This window comes from Oreochromis aureus, linkage group 18 (genome assembly GCF_013358895.1).
Source record: "Oreochromis aureus strain Israel breed Guangdong linkage group 18, ZZ_aureus, whole genome shotgun sequence".
In the NCBI taxonomy this organism is placed as follows: domain Eukaryota; kingdom Metazoa; phylum Chordata; class Actinopteri; order Cichliformes; family Cichlidae; genus Oreochromis; species Oreochromis aureus.
Genome location: NC_052959.1, coordinates 10,297,416 through 10,325,017, shown reverse-complemented (window position 1 = coordinate 10,325,017; position 27,602 = coordinate 10,297,416). Strand labels below are relative to the sequence as shown.

General features: G+C 41.3%; 2 protein-coding genes and 1 pseudogene across 2 annotated transcripts; all 3 read right to left on the bottom strand.

Annotated features, from left to right (window-relative positions):
* Positions 1–546: 546 nt before the first annotated feature.
* wu:fc46h12 (uncharacterized protein LOC568958 homolog) lies at positions 547–3,007 on the bottom strand. Its single transcript, XM_039602411.1, has 5 exons — positions 2,910–3,007; positions 2,483–2,591; positions 1,155–1,265; positions 916–994; positions 547–837 (listed from the first exon to the last, which is right to left on the bottom strand). The coding sequence occupies exons 1-5, from the start codon at positions 3,005–3,007 to the stop codon at positions 746–748; spliced, it is 489 nt and encodes a 162-aa protein (XP_039458345.1). The 3' UTR covers positions 547–745.
* Positions 3,008–7,416: 4,409 nt separating this feature from the next.
* Positions 7,417–16,728, bottom strand: ccdc39 (coiled-coil domain containing 39). Its single transcript, XM_031740007.2, is given in 21 exon segments — positions 7,417–7,883; positions 7,970–8,058; positions 8,137–8,316; positions 8,441–8,581; positions 9,695–9,801; positions 9,903–10,062; positions 10,153–10,276; positions 10,361–10,569; positions 11,408–11,545; positions 11,629–11,793; positions 11,925–12,119; positions 12,584–12,716; positions 13,980–14,083; positions 14,160–14,351; positions 14,461–14,589; positions 14,680–14,772; positions 14,857–15,015; positions 15,120–15,266; positions 15,396–15,433; positions 15,436–15,514; positions 16,515–16,728. Coding segments are annotated over 21 exon segments (2,850 nt in total). The 5' UTR covers positions 16,611–16,728; the 3' UTR covers positions 7,417–7,711.
* A 2,645-nt stretch (positions 16,729–19,373) lies between these two features.
* Positions 19,374–27,201, bottom strand: LOC120434194 (annotated as a pseudogene).
* Between the last annotated feature and the right edge of the window lie 401 nt (positions 27,202–27,602).

Here is a 27,602-nt window from a genome sequence, read left to right as displayed (position 1 = left end):
ATTCTTTCATCAGCTTGTGAGAGTGTGTGCCATTAACATGCACTGTGTGAAGAGGTGAAAGCGGCTTTAAGCATGACTTGATTAGTATTCTGGTTAGTTTGACTTAGTAGAGTAATAAAAAGGATTTAGATACGACTGAGAAACCATGTGTGCTCAGTGTCTAGTGACCTCCACGTCACACAGTAAAGCATACGTTACTCTATCCAGTCTTGTTTTGGGCCCATGAGCTCCAGACTGAACATCAGATTGGTTTCAATTAGATTTTGAATTAGACCCAAGTTAGACCTCCTGACTTCATTGGAAAATATTTGCTGACGTCACAGAGAAAGCAAGCCCAGACCTTTCTACACCACTTTGTATCCTTTTTTTCCAATTACAGGAGTCTCCCCCTGCTGGCTGTTGCAAAGAATACAAGCTTAAGGAGCTCAATCCAGCTTTTACATACTGTCTATGCTCTGCACAAGACAAGTAATAGTTTCAGTATAAAACAGGAAACAAACAAAAACCAAAACTCTCAACAAGACAAAGCAATAAATATCATGGATTCACTGTTTATTAACCAGTTAAAAGATTCATGTAGGTCCATCCTACTGAATTTATGTGTTATAAACACTCTATTATTATATCTTCTGCAGACATTTTGGAGAAAACAGTTCAGTTTAGTCTGTTTATGGAGAAGAACACACTGTTCAAAGCAAACATTTCTCAGAGACAACATTTGGAGCTGGCAGGATCCGGTCGTCTCTTACAGCAGGGCGCACTTGGCAGCATCAAACCCAGGGCAGATCCACTTGTTGCTGAACTTTTTGTATCCCTCGGCGTCGCTCAGCGTGCTTCCTGAGCAGAGAGAAGCAAACAGGCATTGCTGATGTGATTTCATAATTCACAGTAACACCGAGCGATTATTCCACTTACCGTCCATCAGGTTCTGCATGCTGCAGTAGTTTGTGCTGTTATCAGCTGGATCTGTGGAGAACTCAGACACCGCCTCTCCCTGCTCATCAGAAACATCGGTTGGTTTGTCAAACAAGAAATTCTGGAAGTAAATCTGATGAAATGTTCAGTGTTCTGATTCTATCTTCCATGTATCGTAACATTGCACAAGCATTCCACCATACTTGTCTATAATTTATACACAGTTTATACACACTTACGGTCACTTTGCAAATGGCGGACTGCTCTACAAGGAACTGAAGGTCGTTGACTTTCTTTGTTCTGGGAGATGTGTGCGTGGCTTTGATCAGGTCGGGAGCTGATGACACAAGCTGTCAAGACATTTCAAGCTGATTGACGTCTGGCAGTAACATTTTATGTAACACAAAGTCCCAGAAGGAGTCTGATGAGTTCGCAGGCTTGGCAAAATGACAGTTGGAATCTCAACCTGAGTTTGCCACTTATCTGTACTTTAATTTCAATAACTTTTGTACAGTACTGTTTTGGTAACTATTGTCCATGATGTAAATATGTAAAAATTTCGTGTGCTTCTGTTCTATGTCCTGTGTCCTGTTCTGTTTGTATATGTGTCTTTTTGCTGCTGTTACAACCTCATTTCTCCTTGTGGAACAATTAAAGGATTATTCTATTCTATTCTATAAACATGCAAATACGTTAAGGCACCTAAACAGTATACCTACAGGGGCTGCTTGACCTGGGGAAACCCCTGCTACGAGGTCCCTGGCGCACAGTTTTTATACTGATGTTAATGCCAGAGGAGGTTTGAAACTCTGCAGTTATTGAACCAGCAGTTTTGGTGACATTTAGATGCTATTCATTCAGATTCGGTGCTTTACATGGTCTAACGCTTTCAGGGCTGAGTTCCTGTGGTTTTCTAAATACTTTCACTATGCAATAATACCACTTACAGCTGTGCTACTTTCAGTTTCTCCCTTGCGACAACTTTACACCAGGTAGCAGGTAGCTCTGCATGTTTGATCTGGCAGAGCTTTACTCCAGATGTTCTTTCTGACACAACCCCCACAGGGGATTATTTGTGTCTTTGGATTCAATGTGTTACCACTACACCACTGGAGACCAGGAGGGGCCAAACACCTGGACTAAAAACACCTGAATTCAAAGATTAAAAGATGTGGCCCAGTACTTTTGTCCATTTATAGCAATGTACATAAATGACTAAATAAATAAAATAATAATAATCTTCAGTGCTCGCTGTAGTCATACATGGCTGAACCCTTGTTCATCTCACTGCTTGCCTTGGTAATAAACATGTCATGTACAGAAAAATAAATGTCTTTCTGTTAACTGGTCAGTTTGTGGGTCTGTGGGTCTTTGCTTTTAGCAGTAACTCATTCATTTAAATAGATACATCAAGAAAGAGATTACTTTACCCAAATCCCATAAACAGCATCTAATGGTTAGCAAATGCTTCATGTTCACTGAGGGTGTAGTTGAGGTTTTTTAGTATGAAACAAAAAACCAAAATATTTGTGCCACGCTTTAAAGAATAGGAACTGATGTGTCTGACCTCATAGGAGCACCGCTCTCCTGCATACAGACAGCTTCTGCTGATCTGCCAGGCTTTGATCTGGCTCACAAGCCTTTCAGAGACATTGCTGCATGAGATGCCAAACAGCCTGCAGAGCAGAGCAGTGAAATTATTCATTCAAAATGTCTTGACAGAAATACAAGAAATATAATTTCACTGAAAGAGGGATGTTGCTTTAAGAAGAAAAGAGTGGAAACTGTTCTCTGCAAAGATATGACTGATGTGAGTGCATTTCAAAACACAAACACAACCAAAGTACACTGAATTGAACACTGCAACAAAACTTCTGCATCTGATATTAATAATTCCATGAATTTGTTTTAAATTTTAGGAAACAGTGCACTGCAAAATGTATAATTCAAATTGTCAATTCCACACACAAATGCTCAAAAACAATCAACGTTACCATTTGATTTTGCAGTGTGCAGTGTGTTCAGCTGGAGAGATGCTGAGTGTTGCCCCCACAATCAGAAATGAAGATAAAACGAGGAATCTCAGGTCCATACTAAAGGCAGCTATGGTGAAGGTCGGTTTGTAGTGTGCAAACGTCTCCTAAGTGTCTGCTCAAACTGTCCCTGGGGTTTAAAAGCACACACGGCTCATGTGGAAGACTGGAGGAGGTCAGTGTAACGTTGATTAACATGGCCTGTGGCGTGGGAGATGGGACAGTTATATATGCAATTAGACGCAGCTGGTTATTTCTGTGTCTTTCATTCTGATATTGAATACAGTGAATATTTTTGAAACTGATTTCCTGCTTTCTGCAGTCAAGCCTTTCCACGGAAGATGTGTTCAAAGGCGTGAAACTGGATTAAAACACAGCATGTAACCATGTAAAAAATCATTCCCAGCTCCACACATGCCTTTAGTCCCTTTTCTACCTAACAGGATCAAACTTTCGGTGTTTTGTGAATGTTTATTGTTCTTTTAAGCAAGCAAAGAGTCTCCTCAGTCTCCTCTGTGGTTGCTGTCACTTAACCTTTTTTGCTTTGTTACACTTGTTTTTATCATTATATGTTTGTTAATGTTTTTTCTTGTATTAAACAAATCTTGAACTGACCTGTAGTGCTGTGCAAAAGTCTTGAGCCATCCTTCCAGTCTTTAATTTTTTAGTGAACAGACTGTCCATGCAGTAAAAGTATGCTTGGATAGAAAGATACACAATGGTTACCATCAGTCATGGATTGGCCTCCACAGAGCTCAGATGTCAACATTACTGAAGCAGTGTGGGATCATGTTGACAGAGGACAGAACAAACAGCAGAAACATCCAAAGAAGAACTTTGAGTGTTCCTCAAGAAGCCTGGAGAAATTACAGGAAAGCTGCCCAAGAGAGTTCAGAGTGTCCTGAAGAATAAAGGCACAAACTATTTTGACTGCACCCATTCCTAGCACAATACAGCTTTTTTCCCCAGTACTGCAAGATGTGTTAATCAATTTTATTCCTTTTTAAAACTGTTAAATGATCAGTCAGGTTCTAACAGTAAATCATAGGATAACTTGGATACAACTGAAGTTGTGAACAGCTGCACAGGACTCTCCCAGGTCTAAAATCGGTTTATGTTGGGTCTTTTAGTGGAACGACAGAGTTGACTGCGGCCAAACAGCATTTGTTATGGAGCACTGCCTGCTCAAAAAAGAAAGCTTTTAATCTCTTTAGCATAACTAGAAATCTATAAAACATGGTTTAGTTTTGGTTGATGAAAAATAATGAGGCGAACGAATTCATTTGCTATGGGTAAAAAATGGTGAAAAGGTGGGTCAAAGTGGGACAAGGCATGAGTGTGGGTTGCCATCTAGTGGCTGAAAGTGGAAGTTTCCATTTGAAAACCTTCAGATTCACTCCGTGATTCAACTGAAATGTCCTTCCAAGACAAAACTGTGACAGTCTCCCTTTTGTCCGACTCCACCCTCAATCTAAGCTCAGATGGTTCTGCTTAACAACAAGATTTGGTGTTACTGTTCAACTTTAGTACTATGATGAATTCATTATGAAGTGAGCAAAAGTGGTTGTCCAAAGTACACAACAAAACCTTTATTATTGCTGACCATGTTCATTCCTTAATGACCCATCTCCTGATGGCTGTTTCCAGCAGTTTAATGTCAATGTGACAAAGATCAAATCATCTCAAACTGGTTTGTTTAACATGACAGTGAGTTCACTGTAGTCAGATGACCTCCATACTCATCAGATCTTAGTCCAATAGAGCAACTTTGGGATGTGGTGGATGTGAAAAATCAGTTCAGAATGGAAAAAAATGTCTGAGGAATGTTTTCAGCACCTTGATGAATAAATGCCATGAAGAATTAAGAATGGTCCGAAGGCAAAAGGAGGTCCAATCAAGTACTAGCAAGTTGTACCTAATTAAGTGGCCAGATATCCAAACACAAGACAATGTCAAACACATTCTGCACAAAATAATGTAGGATGTCTGGACTTAACACGTATCAAAAACATTGATTTACTTTTATAAATCAAGAACAAACAAACAACATTACAAATCATCTTACAACTTGATTTTTATTTATTACTACATTTACATGATTTGCACATCATTACATTCTGTTGTTCCAGTTTTACACAACAACTGTTTCCATATCTTTTGTAAAAACAGGGGTCTCTAATGCTCTAAGTTCAGCATGACAACAGTATCGTTCTGTAATCTGGATTCAGTTACCCTAACACTGAGCATCAGGATATGCTGTCACATAAAGCTGGTTATCGAGTCACTAAATGTAACAAATTTAACAGATGAATGCTGCAGCAAATCGTTCAGTGCTAGTGGTAGATAACAGCTCAAGCTGATTTTATTTGGGTGAAAACTGGGTCAAGATCAAAGTCAAAGGTCACACCAAATGTAAAAACCAGTATAAACTTTATATTACCCACAATTTTAATGGATTGACTTCAAACTTCACAGCAATATACTTTGCCTCACAGGACATACCTGTTATCACCAAGGTCAAAGTGGATGTTAAAAAAAGAGATCATATTGAGTATAATATAGTGCTTCATGTATAAGTGTTCTGTGTTTCCATCAGTGTAAAGGAGACTTTACAGCAGATTAGAATGAGGTATTCATATTTTCTGCATCATTAAATGAATACATGCAGATTTCTGTCACACTCACTTTGTGCTTCACTCAGTGGTTTTAGAAAATCACAGCTTAACAGCTTGCAGATATGAACCATTTACCCCCAGCAGAGAATCTGTGTTGTGCTCAAAGCATGTTGTAAATAGAAGAATCAGCGCTCCCAGAAAATTTTCAACCAAAACTCTGAACTTCCTCTCCCAACAGCTTTACTTTTTAATTTCTCAGCTGCTTTTGGTTGTGCTGTTTGTGTAGAGATGAAATTGTAATGAAGTTATACTACGATATACTGTAACCCAGTAAGATGTAAATCATCATCATAGTACAAAAAACTCAGAGTTAACCCTAAAGTTATCTGGTTACGACAAAATCCTGTTTCCTCTGTTTTGGATACTTAGTAACTCAGTTTGATCACAAAGCTACAGATTTCAATTTCAAGCACTTTGATTCATCTCTAAAACAGCTGAATCCCCCCATCTTCAGGTTTTTGGACATTTGTCACACACAAAAGCTTATAGCTACTTTCATTCTTTACAAGCAATTCATTGCACAGAGGGAGTGGCCTGTTTGTGACATACAACAGGTTTAAAAGAATTGGATTCTTTGGTCATTTTTGTTTCGATATTCACTGTTTATCTTTCATGTTGTAGACATTGCCTTATTCAAGTATTAGAAACACATCAATTCAATTCCTCTGTCAAAGACTAATATGAAACCATCACCTGAAAATGACTATAAATATCTGCTGAAGTGAACTTTATATATCCCACTCAGATAACCGAGTCGAGCTAGTCGAATCAAATGAGCAAAGACAAGCTTGTGAGGTCTCAGACTCTGGTGATGTTTCTAATTTTCAGACTTATACTGGAATCTGGTAGCTGCTCCCTGATGCCTTGGCTGAGCTGAAAGACAACATTTTTAAACCCATTATCCTGAGTCACTCATTAACACACATACAGAACTGGCTGTTAGAGTTTCTATCGACATTAAGCTTATTTTGTAAAAAGACAGGTACCTTGTCCAAGATCGGCTGAGCTGTCGTCTCATTTAGATCAAATTGGCCAGCATACTGAACATATGCCTGAAGGATTGCCACATCTGAAAGATCAACAGAGAAAAATTAATCAAAATCAGACCTTTGATTTCAGACCTCAGTGCAAATTATACACTACAATTTAAAAGGCACTTACATTCTGGCACATAAGCTGCAGACGTGGCTCCTACTAAAGCGCTGGGAACTGTTGCTGAAACATGAGCACAATTAAGGTCACAATTCATATGTAGACAGTTTTAACCTATTACCATTGTTATTTTAAAGTTCCCTTTTGCATTTCCTTATGATCACTAAAGAGTGTACTCACTGGTCTGTGCTACAGATGTGGCCAAACATCCAGCAAACAGGATCAGCAGCAGCATGCTGAAGCTTTATTCCAAAGAAAAGAGTGAAATCTGTTAAGGTGCAGTATTGTTCCCGTAGTCTGTCTGGCTACTTTTAGTCTGTACGAGAAACTAATAGTGTTACAGAGAGGGAGTGGCCTGGTTGCAAAACTTCCTTGAAGATTTGGATGAGCAGGAAGAATAGGGTCAGAACAAACCATGTCATGAAACATGAGGAAGTAGCACACTTTTCAGACAATGAGGCACTCCTACTCAGCTACCAAAAAGTCAAACAGATTGTAATAGGGCAGAAAACATTTCAGCTGCTGCTAAAGCTGGGTAAGAGAAATAGGTGAATACCTTTCACACTGTGTATATGTAGTGAAGTAGGTAGTTTAGGAAAGCTTTCAAGGTACCGCAGTCATACAAATACTCCGAGAGTGGCTTGTCAATAACATTTTATTGAGAACTCTTTGCGTATGTATGTACTTGTAAGACAAAAGAAGCAAAGAAAAGGAGAATCCAAAGAAAAAAAATCAGATTACACTAGATTCACAGAGTCTGAAAATCTAACAGATTCGAGATTTACTCTGAAATGAATGCGACACACCAAAAAAGAGACAAAAAACGAATGATCCTGAACCTACAACCTGAAAACATAAACACATCAATGCACTGGTCATTCTCTGCAGCTTTAACTACAAAACTGAGTAGTTCTGAACAATCAGAGGAGAAAAACACTAAAGCTTCTTTGACTTTCTGCTGCTTGAGCTGCTCGCAGAGCTGGAACATCTGGAGGTGGTGAGAGGAGGGGAGGTCGCAGTCAGATCCAGGCTCAGTTCCACCGTCTTCAGTGTGGGGGAGTAAGGCGCAGCGGTCCGGGGGCTGGCGCTGGCTGAGGATGCCAGAGACCTGCAGAGAAAAACCCCCATAAAGATGCAGAAGAAGAACCTTCTTTGGAGGATCAGAGGTTTTATTAGGAACGGAAGAAGCCTGACCTGAGAGAGGTGGAGCAGCGGGGGGAACTTGTCTTGGAGCTCTGCTGGCTGGCAGGAGTGGGAGAAGGAGAGGGAAGAGACAGACTGGCCTGAGAGAGAGAAAACGTTCAAGTTAAAGGAGCTTCAACAGTAAAGCAAAGCGTTCAATAATTCTTGAAGGACTGTACCTGCAGGAAATAGTTCTCCATCACTGATCTGAGGTCAGGATTGCCCTCCCAGGCCTCATTCAGCATCCTGTCCACATTCTTGATGAATTCCTTCAACTCCCTCAGCTTAATGTCTTTCTCTTCGAAAGTCTCGCCTTTGGTGCCCTTTGCTGAGCGGACTTCTTTGGTCAGCTTAGAGAACTGGAAAATCAGCAGAGCAGCACACATTTATAACATGACGCTGCTTCGTTCTGCTGTTGACTGTTCACAAGTGCGGCATGTTAACAAAAGTGTTTAGAAAACATGATACAGTTGGACATCAAACCTGCTTTGAGGCTCTGTCAATTTTCTCCTGCTGGGAAGTAACTTCTTCGTTCATTTTGCTGACGAGGGCGTGTTTGTTCTCTATCTTATCTCTCTCCACCCGCTCTTCTTGTGGCAGACTTTCCAACACATTGTTCAGGTCCTGAAACCAGAGCGCAGTGTACACACACACACACATTCACTGAGGCACACATACACAGTGATTCATGCAAGGTTAGTTACACTAGATGACTCCAATAGTTTTTACAAAAATTAACTGTTAATAACACTCTCACTGGGACTCTGCTATATAATGCTCAAGCTACTCTTTCATGCTGGAAATGAGAACAAAAACCAACAGGGATTTTTTTACTCAAGAGGATTAAAAATGGCAAATAACATTTTACTGTATAACTGCTGTAAACTCAGACTGGTTATAATGTGGAAACTAAGGAGCTCTCACACAGAGCTTATTATTAATTGTTAAATAAATGGTCATTAAATGTTTGCATCCAAAACTCCAACCCGCTCGATCAAATTCTTGTTTATTTAATAGATAAACTGATAGATAAATGCATAAATCACTGACGTCAAACTCCTTTTACATCATGAGCCACGTGCAGTGGCCAGTTAAAATTCCCTTACTGACAGTGTGAAGAAGATTAACTACACATATTGAGATATCTTGATAAAAGACAAGGAAGTGCAATTTTAAAAGTACGTCTCAGTTTTTCTACATGATGATGAAGAAGAACTGCTGTAGTAAATGACAGAAATGTGTCTACCGGGCCAGACTGGAGTCTATGTTAGGCCAATTCTGGCCCCGGTGCCTTGTTTTTGACACCCCTGCAATAAAAAAACAAAGTCATCTGCAGGTTAGCACTAAGCTTCATGAATTCTTCCACCCCCTGAAACTCTTCTCTTCAGATGTTGCGTGTGATACTTGTGATATGAAAGTAGCTTCCAGATTGCATAGTTTCAGCAGATAAATACAGGACCGGCATCCCAAGTAGTCAAAGTCATCTTTCATTTTGTCAGCAAAGAATAGCACCAGCTAGTGGTTTCTACAAACACAGGAAGAACTGAGTATACAAGACTATTTTAGACCCAATTCAAAAAGCATTAACACACTAAACTGCTTTATGTGTTTAGCCTGTAGTTCATCCTTGCGCTGAACATTATGATGACAGACTTTACAGAATTAGCTGGTGGTATTCAGCATTTAAGTACAAGTTGCTTTGTCTTAGTACTAGCAGCTACTATAAATAGCAAAAACCTGTATATCCTGCTGAAGCTCTTGGATCTGCCTTTTCTTATAGTTCAGCGTCTCTTCACCCACATTCAGCTGCCCTTCCAGTTTCACTTTTTCCTGGTACATTGGACCTAAAGACGAAAAAGTGACATAAATCATAAAACTTCCTGGTGATAAGGGGGACTTTTGAGTTGCTGGTTTGGTGTCATTCCATCCACCCTCTCATACATACTGGATTCATTCACTTTGTTCAGAGATTGGCGAAATGCAGAGTTACTGTTGTTGAACAGCTGGATGGTGTTCTCCAGAGCTTTGTTTTCCAGCTCCACTTTGTGGATTGTAGCATCCAGCTCATCGCCTTTCCTCCTAAGCTCCTCTTTCTCTTGTGCAGCCTGGAGAAAAAGCACACAGCAGTCATTTAAAGTGACTGTGTGGCGCTGTGGAACCATAGTCTGCTTTAACACAGCAGTGTGTGTGCAGACCTTTGTGATGTAGTAAGCCTGCGATTTCTCCTCTTCTCCCTCAGGAGGTGCCAGGGAAAGGCTCACAATCTCAAAACATTTCTTCATCATGTCAATCTTGGACAGTTTCTCACCAAGTTCAGCACTGAGACAGAAAAAAAAATCTCTTAAACCAGATGCAAAACTCAGCTGACAGCAAAGTGGACAGTCTTGTTCGTTTTTTTCCTACCTGAGTTTCTGCCTCTCCTGCTCACTGATCTTGAGCTGCTGGCTGAGCATTTCTTTGTAGACCTTAATCTCGTCTTCCCTCTCCTTCATGGTTGTTTGTAGCTGCAGCAGTCTTTTCTCCAGCGACAGCACGTTGTCAGCCTTGCTGTACAGAAGATCCCTCACACGTTTGACTTCTATCTTTAAAATTTGGTGCTCCACTTTGTTTTCCTGATGAGAAACACATGAGGTTAACAACAACATGTGTGGACCATGGGGTATCCATCCATTTCCATGTGATCGACAGAAATTTGAATGTTTTCAGTCCTAACCAACACTGGTTAGTGAAGAAAAAACAGGCTAATTATTTACTATTTATGAAAAACCCATTGCTTCACTGATTATTACACTTTTATTGTTATTCCACAAAACGATGAGACAGCATGCTAATGATAAACTAGCCAAGAACCCAGAGTGATGTTAAAGCTGAGTGAATGCTGACCCCATCCCATCAGTCGGACCCTGAATGTGTGTCCTCATTAGGATAGGGATTGGTGTTGGTGTGTGGGATTGTAGCCTATAGGTTTTTACTGATAAGTGTTTCAGGTCATTTTTCAGAGAAATGTGAAAGTCATGTAACAAGTTAGTTTCTCCTGAGAGTAATTAAGTCATGTACTGCATGTGTTCTGTGTAGTACAGACAGTACATGACTTATTTTAAGTTACAACAACAATGATCTTAACAAAGAGTAAAAAATACCTTCAACACGCATAAACATTTGACCACACAGGATGCAGTTAATTTGCACGAATGTAATGTCTTTGAAATGCTGGTGTTGACTCTCACAGTGGAGCTAATGAAAACCTAATGAGAATCAATAAGAAACTGCTACGTTCTTATCAATTCCCATCTCTACTCCTAGGGGGTCATCTGATTGTTGGGTTGTCTCTGTGTTATTGTAGGGTCTTTAAAACAAAAGCTGAATTTAAATTATAATGGTGAACATAGCAAACCACAACCACATGCCTATGAGCATGATCCACTGAATTAGCCTCCATTAGTTAGTTACCTGTTTCCTCAGTCTGAGAGTCTTCAGCTCCTTCTCACTGGTGTTACGGACTAGCAGGAGCTCCTCCACCTTACTGGTCAGGTCTCTCTTCTGAGCTTCAGACTTCTCAATCTCTTTCCTCAAACTGCGAATATCATCCTGCCAGAGACAAACAAATGCAATATGTGAGATGGGATTATTTCATACAAATGCAGAATAGCACTGCGAAGCATCAGACCGACCTCAGCCTCCTTGAGAGTGTCGGTAAGCATTTTGGCTTTCTTCTTTTTCTCCTCGAGTTCTTCGGTCAGCTCAGCGAGCTTCCTGTTGAGTATTTTCTTTTCTTCTTGGTTAACGTCACCTTTCAGCTTTGCCAGTTTTGTTTTTAGGAAGATCATCTTGCAACTCTACACAAAGCAGGGAAGAAGTGAGGAAGATCTAAATGCATGCGTTGGTACTTCAGCACCAGAGTGGTGAAAGCTGGGTAGCGCACATTTTCGTGTCTGTGCGTTGAGTGTATGATTTTTGCTTAGCGTGCCTGGTCACTTATGGTCATCTGGTGTCTAATCAGGTCCTGTTCCATTTTTCTGAGCTGACTCTCCAGGCTGTTAATGGTGGATTTACTCTTTGAAACCTGCGAGATAAAATCCTTCTCCTTTGTCTTGATGGCCTGCAAACGCTCCTTATGATGCAACAGCTCCTCCCTGCAGTCACGCAGCTGGACATCCAAGTCCTGTAGCACAGCACAAGCAAAGGGTTACACAGCAGGCCTGAGGCACCGAGCTCTGAGTCTGCTCATCTGGGTTCTAGCAGGTGAATTATTTTAAAAAAAAACACTTCTTAAACCCAAGACTTTAAAAAGTGAAATTGAAATCATGCTACTTCTGATTAAACCATGTGATCATCCCGATTCTATTACATCACTGCAATTACAACAGACCTTTAATGAGCCTTGAGGTTTCTACAACCTTCCCTTGTATGGTGTTAATATATCAGTACAATCAGTATATTTAGTTCATGCTATTTAAACAACACTGTTTCATAGTTTTGTAAAAGGTTTTTCTTTTTCTTGTATGTCTTATTCATGCCATGAAAACAAAACCAACATAATAACGAGTGTAGGCAGAAATCCTTAGACAAAGTTCTTATTCTGTGCACAACAGTTCTCTTCTACCTGTATCAGATTTGGCAGCTCACCTTGATGGCCTGTTCCTCATCCTTAAGAAACTGATCCATCTGTGCAGCTCTCTCCTCCTCACTAAGAGCTGTCTGAGTCACCACCTTCAGCTTCTCGTCCAGTGCAGCGTTGTATGCCCTTGCCTGCCTGAGTCTACAACACAGACACACACACAGGCATATATATACATATATATTTAACAAGCCCTGCAATAAGGTGCAGATTTATTAGATCATCTGTTCTAAAAACAAGAAAACACAAATATTTTAGACACTGTCAAAAAGTTGTTGAAAATTGTTATTTTTTAGGCAAATAATAAACAGAATTCATGTTTTTATACCCAAATATGAGCGGGCACACTGGACTTCTCTGAGAGGTCAGAAATTAATTAACATTCAACCACTAAAACTATTTTTTCTGTTCAGTAAATAATTGTAATTTGCCATCTTCATCAAAAAAAATAATAATGTGCTTTACGGTTTTGTTTTTTTTAATTAAATTTTGATCATTTTAAAAAAGAGCTTATGCATACGGGTGGATTAACTGTTACAGAAACAATTAAAAAATGATTTTCAGAATTACCACTACAGTTAATTTGGGGCACTGGGTGCCAATCTACCTGGCATGTGTAAAAAATTTGTTCTTCCCCTTTTTAAATTATGAATTAACTGTGATTAACCTCATTATTTGGAAAGCTGAGTTCAATTTACTTACCACAATCGTGCCTGATTACTGGCAGAGCTGTTAAATCAAGAAATTGCTTAAACAGAAGCCATTTCTAAGGCTTTGGGCCTCCAGTGAACCACAGTCAGAGCCAATAGCCACAAATGGAGACAACTTAGAACAGTGGTGAACTCATCCAGGAGGTCACAAAAGAACCAGAACAACATCTAAAGAATTGCAGGCCTCACATGTCTCAGTTAAGGTCAGAGGTCATGATGCAACAATGAGAAAGAGACTGGGCAAAAATGGCACCCATGGGAGAGTTCAAGGATAAAACCACTGCTGACCAAAAAACCAACAAAGGCTCGTCTCACATTTGCCAAAAAACATCTTGATGATCCCGGAGACTTTGGGGAAATTATTCTGTGGACTGACGAGACTTTTGGAAGCTTTCAGTCGTGTTACGTGAAAATAACACATCATTTCCTAAAAGAACATCACACCAACAGTCAAACACATGGTGGTCGTAGTTTTAACTTTTTACCTTAATAAATCTGCATTTTGTCTTTGCTCCAGTTATCTTTGTCAAATATTAACATTTTTTTTTGATGATCGGGAAATAAGTGTGTATGAAAAAAAAGGGGCCAAATACTTTGTCACAGCACTGTACAGTTTACATGTAGTACATGGGAAAGAGGTAAAACATCACAGTGCTAATTTATAGGCAGGGATGTGTCGTAAGATTCCACTGACTTGTCATTTTTATCCTGGATGTCTTTCTTCATTCTGGATATCTGGGATGTCAGGGACTCCACGTCAGAGGTTGTTCTGTCCAGTGTGTTTTTGAGGGTATTCAGCTGCAGGACACAAACATGAGCTCTTAGAACATGAAGCTACTACTCCTTTACATATAGCACAGTTTGAGGAACTGACCTCATCTTGCAGCCTGCTGCAGTTACTCTCCTGCTCCTTCAGATCCTGTCTCAGTTTTGCTCCCTGTCGGTTGGTGAGGGTTATCTTCCTCTCAGTCTCCTTGTTGTTGCTCCTCTGAGTATCCAGCAAGTTCTTCCTCTCTGTTACAGTGGCATTCCTTTCCCTAATGGTCTGATTCAACTGAGCAACTTGCTGGAATGATAAAGGAACACATCAGGTGTTACTCAAGTGTACCTGTCAGTGTGAATTCACATATTCATGGCTTTTTTTAATGTCTTTTATCAACAGAAGTGAACTTTACCAGAGCGCACTGCTGCATGTCTTCATCCCGTTGCATCATCTGCTTGATAGTGTTTTCCCACTGGTGGATGAGTTGCTGGGTCTCCAGATGTGCCTGCTGCAGATTCTCTGTAGTCTTATCCAAAGCGATCTGTTTGGACAGGAAAGGAAGCAACAGTCATCCTGAAGGAGTTTTTTGCAGCTGCTTTGGTTTGTCTGCTGAGAATCAGTCTCACATTACCTGCGCAGATAAAGTCTCAGTCGACTGTTTGACCAGTGCTTTTTGCTTTTCTCTGGCTTCCAGTGTCTTCTTCTCTATAGCCAGAGTGAGTGACTATATGAGGAGAGATCAGACAGCTGTTAGCAGAGGGTGAACACAGCTTGATGATCCATATTCCAGAATTTACTTTATTTTTACCTTGATCCTCTGCTCGTCCTGCTGAGCATACTTGATGATGGCCATTGTGTCCTCATCTTTATGCGCCGACTCCTCTAAAAAGGCATCCATGGTCTGCTTGTCCCAGTTCATCTGCTCCATAAACTCATCCAGCTTCTGTTTGCCCTTGAAGATGTGGTTCTGGCAAGATGGGCAAAAGTTCAGAAGGTCATTTTGGTACCAACAGCTAAACTAAGCCAAATCCTGTATATGATGTGTATATACAGATGTTTATATACACAGACCTCTATCATGTCTTTCCTCTCTGCTAAAGACTTGAGCTCTTTCTCCATCTTAGCAGCCTCCTGAGCCTGGCGACCTGTCTCTCTGTCTGAGAGAGCTGTCAAGTGTTTCTCGAACTCTTCCTCTCTTTCCTTTGCCTTGCACAGAGCCTGTGAGCAGAAAAACATCAGAATAACTAAAGTAACACACAGTAACTACAAGCCAGTTACAAGAGTCTCACACACGGCACACACTGGTGCGACAAACGGTAAATTCACAATATGCTCTAATATTCTCACCTCAGTGTTTTCCAGCTCTTGTTTGGCATTTTTAAGTATTCAGTCATTATCTTCTTGTGATCTTTATTTCTCTCAAGCATGTGCTCCAGCTCCAGCAGCTCCATCTCTTTTCTGTGAATCTGTTGTTGAGCAGGTTACCAGATAATGTAACACAAGAATGTTTGAACAGGGCTACCTTTTATGAGCAACACTTAGCCACCTACCAATTTTGTGAAAAACCTTAGGACTTGTGAACTCAGGCAGTGATACAAAGTGGTCTAGATTAGTGATGTCAAGCAATGAGGCCAGAAACAACCTATTGGAAAGCTCTGGTTACAGCTGTCAGGGGTTCAAGTCTATTCCAGGTGCAATAGGGTAAGAGGCTGGGCAGACCCTGGACTGGTCAACAGTATACTGCAGGGCTTGTTTGAATTATAATCACTAAAAATACAGGTTAAGAAAATCCACATTTGTCCTGTGCCTTGTAAAGTGAAGGCTAGCTGTACTGACAAAAGACTGAAAACTAACATATATATTTGTAAAACTGCACTTCTTAACACATCAGCTGTCCTTCCTCTGTTTTACATAAACATAAATTGCGCGTTCAAGGAGGAAAAATAACTGATCAAGAATAATACTCTGGTGATGGCTTAAAAATGGGACCCAGAGAGCCTTTCCACTATAAAGGGTGTTTCGGATTTAGATTTTAATCATTGCTGTTGCTCAGCAGAGAACTTACTATTTGAACTTAGAGAAATCAAAAATCCGGGGTGGGGGTATAAAAATATATAATAACCATAATGTATAAAGTGGTCTGACCCTTCCGGTCTAGATACTTACAGCGTCAATATAGCCCCAACACAAGCATATTCTCTATTATATTGTGCACCGTATATACGATATATATATATATATTGTGGTGTTTTTGTCGTAAAGTCAGAGCGGACGCAAACAGAGCTGACAACAAACATGAGTCCCCAAGCAGAATTTATTTTACGTTGTGAGCATTATAGTCATTCAGAGGCTCGTTCAGAGATCCCGGATTCCCCTGTTAGACTTGTTTGACACGTTAGATTACGTCACTTACTAAAACTATTTATTTAGCGGTGAGATAAACAGTTACTATATTCCCACACTCACCTCCTCCAGCAGAGCCTTGTTTTCAGCGTTGGGCTCGGGGAGAGCAAAGTGCTCATCCCAGCCTGTGTCAGGCAGAGTTGTGTTAGTGCTAGACATCTTATTCTGATTAAGACAGTTAAGGTAATACTTATTTCCACTACGATAGTGTCAACTCCAGCTTTTAGCTGTTTCTCTGTTGCCGTCTGTTGTCAGTCGCCCGTAGCAACCACGCATCCATATAAAGGTGTCAACGGAAGTAAATAACGCGAGACTACAGTGAAACAGCGCGCGCCTATAGAATTAAACTTGAATACATGGAATGAAGTTTGAATATGCAGAATGAAACACGAATATATAAAATGAAACTTGCATGTAAAGAAAATGATCTTCTGAATATACTAAATGAAAAGTGACGTCAAATTTGTTTCCATTTTTATCACTTCTCTTCCTCTTTGAGATGTGCTTCAGCTTCTGCTTGAATTGCTCTCTCAGTTGACATCTCCATCAGTGATTGATAAATTCGCTCAAGAACTGTGCATAATCTTCTACCAGAAACATATTGCTTATAAGCGCAAAATCTTTCTGGGAGAAACAAATATATATATTTTTTATTTTTTTTTAATGTATTGAATGTAGACAGGGTTCTGGTGTTTACCCTGTTTTCTCTTCTTTTTAGACCTTCTATATTACTTTGAAATACTACTAAGAATTCAGAGGGACTTTGTTTCCTAATTTTATACTTTAAAACTGTTCATACACTGTTATATTACTATTTAAATGTGAGTTATCAATAAGGTTGGGGGGGTTATAGGGAGCGAAGCAACTTTTAAAAAAAGAACACAAAATCCAATGACCCGTTTCAACTAAGCATATTGTAGCCTACCTCTCTAATTCTCTAACTGATTAATTATTATTTTAGGAAACAGCTCTATGAGACTCAGTTTGATTTACCTAAAACCACAGGTCCATTAAGCTGCAACAACTTTTTAAACTTAAAGCTTCTCATGGTTATGGGGACATTAACCTGCCAGTCATAAAACTGTAAATGTTAATATACAGAACTTTAGACATATCCGCACATCATTAACAGACACAGCAGCGATTACATTCCTGCATTCTATGATACTGGCTCATATTGAATATTGTATTACAAGTTGGTCCTATACGAGCTCTGCTGCTATTGGGCCAATTGAAGTATGCTACAAAAGAGCATTGAAAATATTAGATAAAAACCTTTTCATATCACCATTGTAAAATTTTAGATAAATACACGTTTTTAAATTTTACTAATTTCAAATTATTTAAATCTGCCTGTCTAATATACAAAGTTATACATGGTCTGGCGCCTCCACCAATGAGTGATTTTATTAAACAAAAGTCTAGCAGTGTTGCCGGGTCTCGACTGACTCGAGCCACTGTTAGAGGTGATTGTGAATTGACATTCAGGCGGACCACCTTTTCACAGAATGCTCTGTCATACCAGGGAGTGAGCTTCTGGAATAGTCTTCCACTGTCAGTGAGGGAAAGTACAAGTCTACCCATCTTTAAGAGTCACTTAAAAGGGCGGCTGAGGGACACACAAACATGTGATCATGTTTAATAATCATGCTTTATATTGGACGGAAAAAGAGTTAGTGAATTACTAAAGGGAAATAACTGTTAGTGCAATGGGTAAACGTAATATCACGACAGTCAGGGCATATGCAATACTGGGGTTTGTGCAATGTAATTGATGTGTTTCCGTTATTGTTATCTATGCTGTCCTCTGTGTCCACTCTTCTTGTCATTTGTTTGTTCTAGTATAATGTGATGACTGTTTTTGTCTCTGTTACATGACCTGTAAATAGTGTCTCTGTATGTTTTTACTAACTTGTGTTTAACACCAACCTGCCAGAGGGTCTGCAGATGGAAATTAGCCCAAGGCTATAATCTGGCATATTTACATTTATTAAAATGTTCATTAATATGTATTGCCCCTCTTTCTAAAAAATAAATAAATAAATAAATAAATAAAACATGGCATCACATTTCAAATTTGCTCCTTAATGTAATATCTAAAAATCAGCCAATCGCATAGTAGCAACTCAATGCATTTTATCATGTAGACATGGTCAAGACAGCCTACTGAAGTTCAAACTAAGCATCAAAATGGGGACTAAAGTGACTCTCAATGCGACATGGCTATTGGTGCCAGACAGGCTGGTCCGAGTATTACAGAAACTGCTGATCTACTGAGAAAATATCCAGTGAGCAGCAGCTCTCTGCCTCGTTTAAGTCAGAGGTCATGGGACAATGGCCAGATTGTTTTCAGCTGATAGAAAAGCAACAATCACTCAAATAACCCATTGTTACAACAAAGGTGTACAGAAGAGCAACTCTGAACATACAACACATCTAGCTTTAAACTACATGAACTACAGCAGCATTAGATCACACCAGGTGCCTCTCGTCAGCCAATAACAGGAAAATTTGGCTACAATTCAATGGGAAAGATTCCCTGGACTCAAACTGGTTTCATGAACACCACAATGAGTTCACTCAAATGACCTCAACTCAGTCCAGTGGAATGTGGCGGAACAGGAGATTCTCATCATGAAGCCAACAAATCTTCGTCATGCCATCATGTCAATCCTGATGAAGATCTTCGAGGAATGTTTCCAGCACCTTGTTGGATTTGTGCCACAAAAAATTAAGACATTTCTAAAGGTTAATGAGGATAATTGGCAATGAAACAAACAGAGACTGACTTTCAATGACTCATTTTCTCTTTCTAAGTATAAACGCACAAAAGGCTTGGCAACTTTAAAGAGACCAAACTGAAACATTTATTTTATCCTTATGTATTTGTGTTTAAACAAACAGCATTATGATTTAAAAATTACAATCAATGTTTGATACTGACTTGTAACACAAACGTATCATAAAACAAAATTCAGGAAATGCACACTAGTATTAAAATTCAGTATTTAAAGAACAACATCTTCTTTGCAAACCCTTGTGTTTACATTACAGTTCAAGTGTGTATATCTACCTGTATCGGAGTGCAACCACATCAGGGACCCACGTGGGTTCAAATGGAGACTCCTCTCTAGTTGGCTTGAGCGCACACAAAAGCCCAATACTTTAGATAAAAGTTTCAAACTATCACGTGTTAACTAACAAACGGATATGCCTTTTGTACATACACATAATATATATAAAGTCTCTGCTGTGTAAAATATTTCAGTCCTGAGGGTTGAAAAGGCAACATAGTTCCCAGCTCAGTGTGACTCCACCGTCCTCCAGTCACTGATTTTGTAGAAACCTCTCATGGCTGTTACTTCAGTGAGAGCGGACCTTAAACTGCAGTGCTTTTGGTTCCGATGTGTGGTCGCGCAAACTCCACAAAATCGTCAATAAGGACGGGCCACGCCCTATTGAAGAAGCAACACAGATTCAGCGATTTTGACTTTGAATAACACGTTTCAAGACATGACTGCCAACGAGAAATCTACAAACCTTCCTCGTCGTAATTCGACATGTCGTCTGTGATCATCGTGCTGAAGTCTAGTAAGAGATTCCAAGTGTCCTTAGGAATCGATCTTTTGTGGTGTTCCTGCAAAGGACGAGGAGCAAAGTTTATTTACGAGAAACGATGATACCTGCGCATTTTTAGCATAGCCTTGTTATGATTTAGTTATTGTAAACTTACAACTAAAAATTTGTTCCACAGGTCCAGGAACTTGAATCTTCCGGAGAACTAAATTCCAATATGCAATTGCCATTTCTAAATCTGTAAGAAAACCAGTATTCAATCAAAAGAAATTCAACCAAGAAAACAAAAACAGCCGATGAGCATTAAAAGGATTCTTACCCAAACCTTTCTGGCCAGGATTCTTTGCAAAATTAAATGTAAACTGGTAGAAGTCTCCTTAAATTTCCTTGAGTCCTTTAATTCTTGCTCTATCTTAGGCAGCTGAGCTTTTAGCTTCTCTATGCTGTCACACCTGCAGAAGGATAAAAAACAAAACAAAACACTGTTGCTGTCCAGTGGCTAAAAATTCAGCTCATGCAAAATGTAGCAACTGGTTTATATCTGACAAAGTCCAAGCAGACCTCGGAAGCCTTTACAGTTGTCAGTGATTTTATAGCATAAAAATGGAAATTATCACAGAACTTTACTTTGGTGTCACCGTTTCCAGAAAAGTTGGGGCAGTGTGTAAAATGTAAATAAAAGCCAAATATAATAATCATCAGAATTGTTTCAGCCCCACATGTAACTGATGTACGAGGGCAATCCCAAAAGTAAGGTCTCCTATTGTTTTCGAAATACAAAAAGGAGACCTTACTTTTGGGATTGGCCTCGTAATATAAGGAGGATCGGATCAGATCAGATAAAGACTGATATTTCTTATTAATTTTGAACAACATGCTAATTTATATTTATTTATTTGTTTATTTTTAGGAATACATTAAAAAAATAATAAAAAAGAAAAATGGGTCAGACCAGAAGAACAAAGCTAGAAAATTTTGCAACCCCCAAAACACCACCTGGTGGAACAGCTCCCCACTAACTGGGTTAATAACTAACATGATTGTGCAAAAGGCTCCCATGAGCCACATTAGAGCATGCGGCAGGGATAACTTGCACATCTGTGAAGGCACCGTTAATGCTTAACGCTACGTAAAGGTTTTGGAGCAACATTTGCGGCCCATTCAGATGTACGGACATTGTATAAAGATGTGGCTAAGATTTATCAAGCACAAGGGGCAATCGTGGCTCAAGAGTTGGGAGTTCGCCTTGTAATCGGAAGGTTGCAGGTTCGAGCCCCGGCTCGGACAGTCTCGGTCGTTGTGTCCTTGGGCAAGACACTTCACCCGTTGCCTACTGGTGGTGGTCAGAGGGCCCGGTGGCGCCAGTGTCCGGCAGCCTCGCCTCTGTCAGTGCGCCCCAGGGTGGCTGTGGCTACAACGTAGCTTGCCATCACCAGTGTATGAATGGGTGAATGACTGGATATGTAAAGCGCTTTGGGGTCCTTAGGGACTAGAAAAGCGCTATATAAATACAGGCCATTTACCATTTTTTACAAGTTCTTGTGTCCAATAGACACATCCTGGACAATCGTCCATTCTGACACTAAAATCGACCAAAATTAGCAAAAATGACTCAATGCTTTATTCAGTATGACCTGAATGCTAAATGCTAAGCCCATAAGCTTAGCAGAAACCTGTTTCAGAAGTCCAAGTAGAAAGCCGTTTTCCCACATGGGACCAGAACTTCTCTTGTAACCACCTCTATTGCCTCCTAGAGGCCATTAAAAAGAATGCAGGTTTTTCAGACCGGAAAACCACAACCATTTTTATACTATGTTCAGATGACAACTTTTACAGAAAAGGGATTTTTTTTTTTTTTTCACTTTAAGAATGTCTTTTTTTTTTTTTTTTTTTTGGGGGGCCTGTCCCGTTTGGCTCTTTGCCATCAGAATTATTGTCTAAAGGCGAAGAAAGATGCCCAACGGATTTACTTTACCAAATGGACCATCCCAGCCTTGCCGTAATGGTCTATTTGATTCACCTTTATTGTTTATTTTATTTTCACTTGCTAAATACGGGACAGACTTGACTGGGGGAAAGAAAGGGAGAAAGAAAGAGGAAAGGAAAACAGCGGAGAAGAGGGACGGGGAAAAAGGGCAAAAAAACAACAGAATAAGCAGACAAAAAATACATATATCAATCACCTGGATCACCTGTTGAGAAAGAAAACGAGAGCAATAGAATAAACAACATCACGATGATATATGAGAATATAACAGTAAATACTAAATATTAAACATTATTGTGCAGCACGTAAGATCGACTGCGCACAGTGTGCTTTGAGGTAGGAGCCAAAAAGGGTGTAGTTTGTGTGTGTGATCACCCGTGTGTACACCTGTGAGCATGGACGCGCTTGTTTTTAAAAGGTTCCTTCATGTAATGATCTGCTAGAGGGTGTGGGGGGCCACTGCCCCGTCCTCCAGGGCATGAAGCAGGTATGGAGGAGATCAAAACTCCAGACATCCAGAGGCCCCCAGAACACAAGAGACCAAGGAAGACCAACAGAGGGGCAGCCGCGTCACTATCCCAGAAAGAGCTGAGAAGAGTCCCAGATGAGGGGTCACTCAGCAGCCGTGGAGCAGAAGCCAGGGGGGGTTGCAGTGACGTGCCCGGGAACTCCGCCGGCAGCCAGCTGTGCCAGAGTGACCGAGCCCCAGGCCGAGAGGCCGAGGGCACCCCACCCCCCAAAGGGGCCCGAGCGAGCCCCAGGCTCCGATAAGCAGCCACCAAGGAGTGAGCCGGTGTGTACCTGGACGCCCATCCCCGGACACAAAGAACCACCAACGCACCGATGTCTGAGGGCGTCCGCCACCGGCAGGGGAAGTGGTGGGGGGAGATAGGCCTCCAAACCTTGGAGGGCCTGAGATGTCCCCAGAGAGGTGGCGTCTGATACCCAACCTGACATATAGACACAGACATACAGGCACACACAGATACAAACATCCATTCCCACCCTCATGCTCTCATATGCAATTACTCAACACTCAACCAACGTGGAGACAGACATAGAGAGACACTGTACACACAATCATACTCCCCAAGCGTACTCTAAGAACCGGGTCTAGGTACCCTTGCCCCTGGGGGAAACTGCACCCAGACCCAGGTGGTGTTTACTTTTCCCTGCGGTGGGAGAAGCAGACCGCCCCGACTCCGCAGCAGCAGGGAGGCCCCACATTCCAGAGCCCAGTCGGACGGCCAACTCCTCCTCCTAGGCCCCCCGCTCCAGCAGGCCGCAGAGAACGGGGGTGTGAGAAGACTCCAAACCTCCCTCCACACACTCATATACATAGTGTTGATGCATGTGTGTTCTAAGGTGCATTTAAAACCCAGGAGGGCATGGAGCTACCTGCCAGAGAGCAGCAGGTAAGCGCATAGCCCCTCCTGCTAGCCCTCAATGTCTACATGTATTTAAAATTGAGAGGTGGGCAACGACGCCAGGGGTGAGGTGTACACCCTGATGGTAATTTGGATTCCGTGTAGCATGCCCACCCCCAAGATCCTATATGTATGTGTAATGAGAGTGTGAGTAATGTGAATGTCTAAGTTGTGAGATAAAATTGAGGCAGAGGCAGCCAGAAGGGGACAGAGGGGGGGGGATGCCTCCTCTGCACCCTGGTGACACACCCCTACCCCAAGGCCCTGATTTTGGCCCTGGTGATTGTGGTGGAGCAGGAAGAGGGAGGCAGCTGGAGATGGGGAGGGAAGGAAGGGAGGGGCAAGTGACCCCTCCCTGGGGCCAGCTCCCCCGCTGACCCCAGTAGGCACCCCCATACTCCACGACCCGCCAGGGAAAGGGGGCCCAGGCCCATCCGGACCGGGGCCCAGTGCAGCAGCGCCGCCCGGCCCCACAGAGCCCGGGACAGCCCACCTGACCCCACCACAGAGAAAACTGCACCCACCCCATCATCCACTCATCTTCCAGACTACACAAGACAATAGACGCCCAGGCTGAGATCTTCCTCCACCTCTCCTGTATCTCCCCCTCCTGCAGAGTGAGTTCCTGAAGAGAGGAAAGCTCCTGCAAGATGTGACAGCCTCCCCCACCAGTTGAAGAGCCCCCCAGGTGGCTCGATGCACTGGCGGAACCCTGCGCCAGGGCTGGGCCCCCATACACCCACCCGCCCACCCACAACCCCGGCAACACACCAACCAGGACCCAAGCCCCCGAGGCCCGGCCAGGGCCCCAGCCCAGAAACGGAGCGCCCAAATATGTCAAATATTAACATTTTTTTTTGATGATCGGGAAATAAGTGTGTATGAAAAAAAAGGGGCCAAATACTTTGTCACAGCACTGTACAGTTTACATGTAGTACATGGGAAAGAGGTAAAACATCACAGTGCTAATTTATAGGCAGGGATGTGTCGTAAGATTCCACTGACTTGTCATTTTTATCCTGGATGTCTTTCTTCATTCTGGATATCTGGGATGTCAGGGACTCCACGTCAGAGGTTGTTCTGTCCAGTGTGTTTTTGAGGGTATTCAGCTGCAGGACACAAACATGAGCTCTTAGAACATGAAGCTACTACTCCTTTACATATAGCACAGTTTGAGGAACTGACCTCATCTTGCAGCCTGCTGCAGTTACTCTCCTGCTCCTTCAGATCCTGTCTCAGTTTTGCTCCCTGTCGGTTGGTGAGGGTTATCTTCCTCTCAGTCTCCTTGTTGTTGCTCCTCTGAGTATCCAGCAAGTTCTTCCTCTCTGTTACAGTGGCATTCCTTTTCCTAATGGTCTGATTCAACTGAGCAACTTGCTGGAATGATAAAGGAACACATCAGGTGTTACTCAAGTGTACCTGTCAGTGTGAATTCACATATTCATGGCTTTTTAATGTCTTTTATCAACAGAAGTGAACTTTACCAGAGCGCACTGCTGCATGTCTTCATCCCGTTGCATCATCTGCTTGATAGTGTTTTCCCACTGGTGGATGAGTTGCTGGGTCTCCAGATGTGCCTGCTGCAGATTCTCTGTAGTCTTATCCAAAGCGATCTGTTTGGACAGGAAAGGAAGCAACAGTCATCCTGAAGGAGTTTTTTGCAGCTGCTTTGGTTTGTCTGCTGAGAATCAGTCTCACATTACCTGCGCAGATAAAGTCTCAGTCGACTGTTTGACCAGTGCTTTTTGCTTTTCTCTGGCTTCCAGTGTCTTCTTCTCTATAGCCAGAGTGAGTGACTATATGAGGAGAGATCAGACAGCTGTTAGCAGAGGGTGAACACAGCTTGATGATCCATATTCCAGAATTTACTTTATTTTTACCTTGATCCTCTGCTCGTCCTGCTGAGCATACTTGATGATGGCCATTGTGTCCTCATCTTTATGCGCCGACTCCTCTAAAAAGGCATCCATGGTCTGCTTGTCCCAGTTCATCTGCTCCATAAACTCATCCAGCTTCTGTTTGCCCTTGAAGATGTGGTTCTGGCAAGATGGGCAAAAGTTCAGAAGGTCATTTTGGTACCAACAGCTAAACTAAGCCAAATCCTGTATATGATGTGTATATACAGATGTTTATATACACAGACCTCTATCATGTCTTTCCTCTCTGCTAAAGACTTGAGCTCTTTCTCCATCTTAGCAGCCTCCTGAGCCTGGCGACCTGTCTCTCTGTCTGAGAGAGCTGTCAAGTGTTTCTCGAACTCTTCCTCTCTTTCCTTTGCCTTGCACAGAGCCTGTGAGCAGAAAAAACATCAGAATAACTAAAGTAACACACAGTAACTACAAGCCAGTTACAAGAGTCTCACACACGGCACACACTGGTACGACAAACGGTAAATTCACAATATGCTCTAATATTCTCACCTCAGTGTTTTCCAGCTCTTGTTTGGCATTTTTTAAGTATTCAGTCATTATCTTCTTGTGATCTTTATTTCTCTCAAGCATGTGCTCCAGCTCCAGCAGCTCCATCTCTTTTCTGTGAATCTGTTGTTGAGCAGGTTACCAGATAATGTAACACAAGAATGTTTGAACAGGGCTACCTTTTATGAGCAACACTTAGCCACCTACCAATTTTGTGAAAAACCTTAGGACTTGTGAACTCAGGCAGTGATACAAAGTGGTCTAGATTAGTGATGTCAAGCAATGAGGCCAGAAACAACCTATTGGAAAGCTCTGGTTACAGCTGTCAGGGGGTTCAAGTCTATTCCAGGTGCAATAGGGTAAGAGGCTGGGCAGACCCTGGACTGGTCAACAGTATACTGCAGGGCTTGTTTGAATTATAATCACTAAAAATACAGGTTAAGAAAATCCACATTTGTCCTGTGCCTTGTAAAGTGAAGGCTAGCTGTACTGACAAAAGACTGAAAACTAACATATATATTTGTAAAACTGCACTTCTTAACACATCAGCTGTCCTTCCTCTGTTTTACATAAACATAAATTGCGCGTTCAAGGAGGAAAAATAACTGATCAAGAATAATACTCTGGTGATGGCTTAAAAAATGGGACCCAGAGAGCCTTTCCACTATAAAGGGTGTTTCGGATTTAGATTTTAATCATTGCTGTTGCTCAGCAGAGAACTTACTATTTGAACTTAGAGAAATCAAAAATCCGGGGTGGGGGGTATAAAAAATATATAATAACCATAATGTATAAAGTGGTCTGACCCTTCCGGTCTAGATACTTACAGCGTCAATATAGCCCCCAACACAAGCATATTCTCTATTATATTGTGCACCGTATATACGATATATATATATATATTGTGGTGTTTTTGTCGTAAAGTCAGAGCGGACGCAAACAGAGCTGACAACAAACATGAGTCCCCAAGCAGAATTTATTTTACGTTGTGAGCATTATAGTCATTCAGAGGCTCGTTCAGAGATCCCGGATTCCCCTGTTAGACTTGTTTGACACGTTAGATTACGTCACTTACTAAAACTATTTATTTAGCGGTGAGATAAACAGTTACTATATTCCCACACTCACCTCCTCCAGCAGAGCCTTGTTTTCAGCGTTGGGCTCGGGGAGAGCAAAGTGCTCATCCCAGCCTGTGTCAGGCAGAGTTGTGTTAGTGCTAGACATCTTATTCTGATTAAGACAGTTAAGGTAATACTTATTTCCACTACGATAGTGTCAACTCCAGCTTTTAGCTGTTTCTCTGTTGCCGTCTGTTGTCAGTCGCCCGTAGCAACCACGCATCCATATAAAGGTGTCAACGGAAGTAAATAACGCGAGACTACAGTGAAACAGCGCGCGCCTATAGAATTAAACTTGAATACATGGAATGAAGTTTGAATATGCAGAATGAAACACGAATATATAAAATGAAACTTGCATGTAAAGAAAATGATCTTCTGAATATACTAAATGAAAAGTGACGTCAAATTTGTTTCATTTTTATCACTTCTCTTCCTCTTTGAGATGTGCTTCAGCTTCTGCTTGAATTGCTCTCTCAGTTGACATCTCCATCAGTGATTGATAAATTCGCTCAAGAACTGTGCATAATCTTCTACCAGAAACATATTGCTTATAAGCGCAAAATCTTTCTGGGAGAAACAAATATATATATTTTTATTTTTTTTAATGTATTGAATGTAGACAG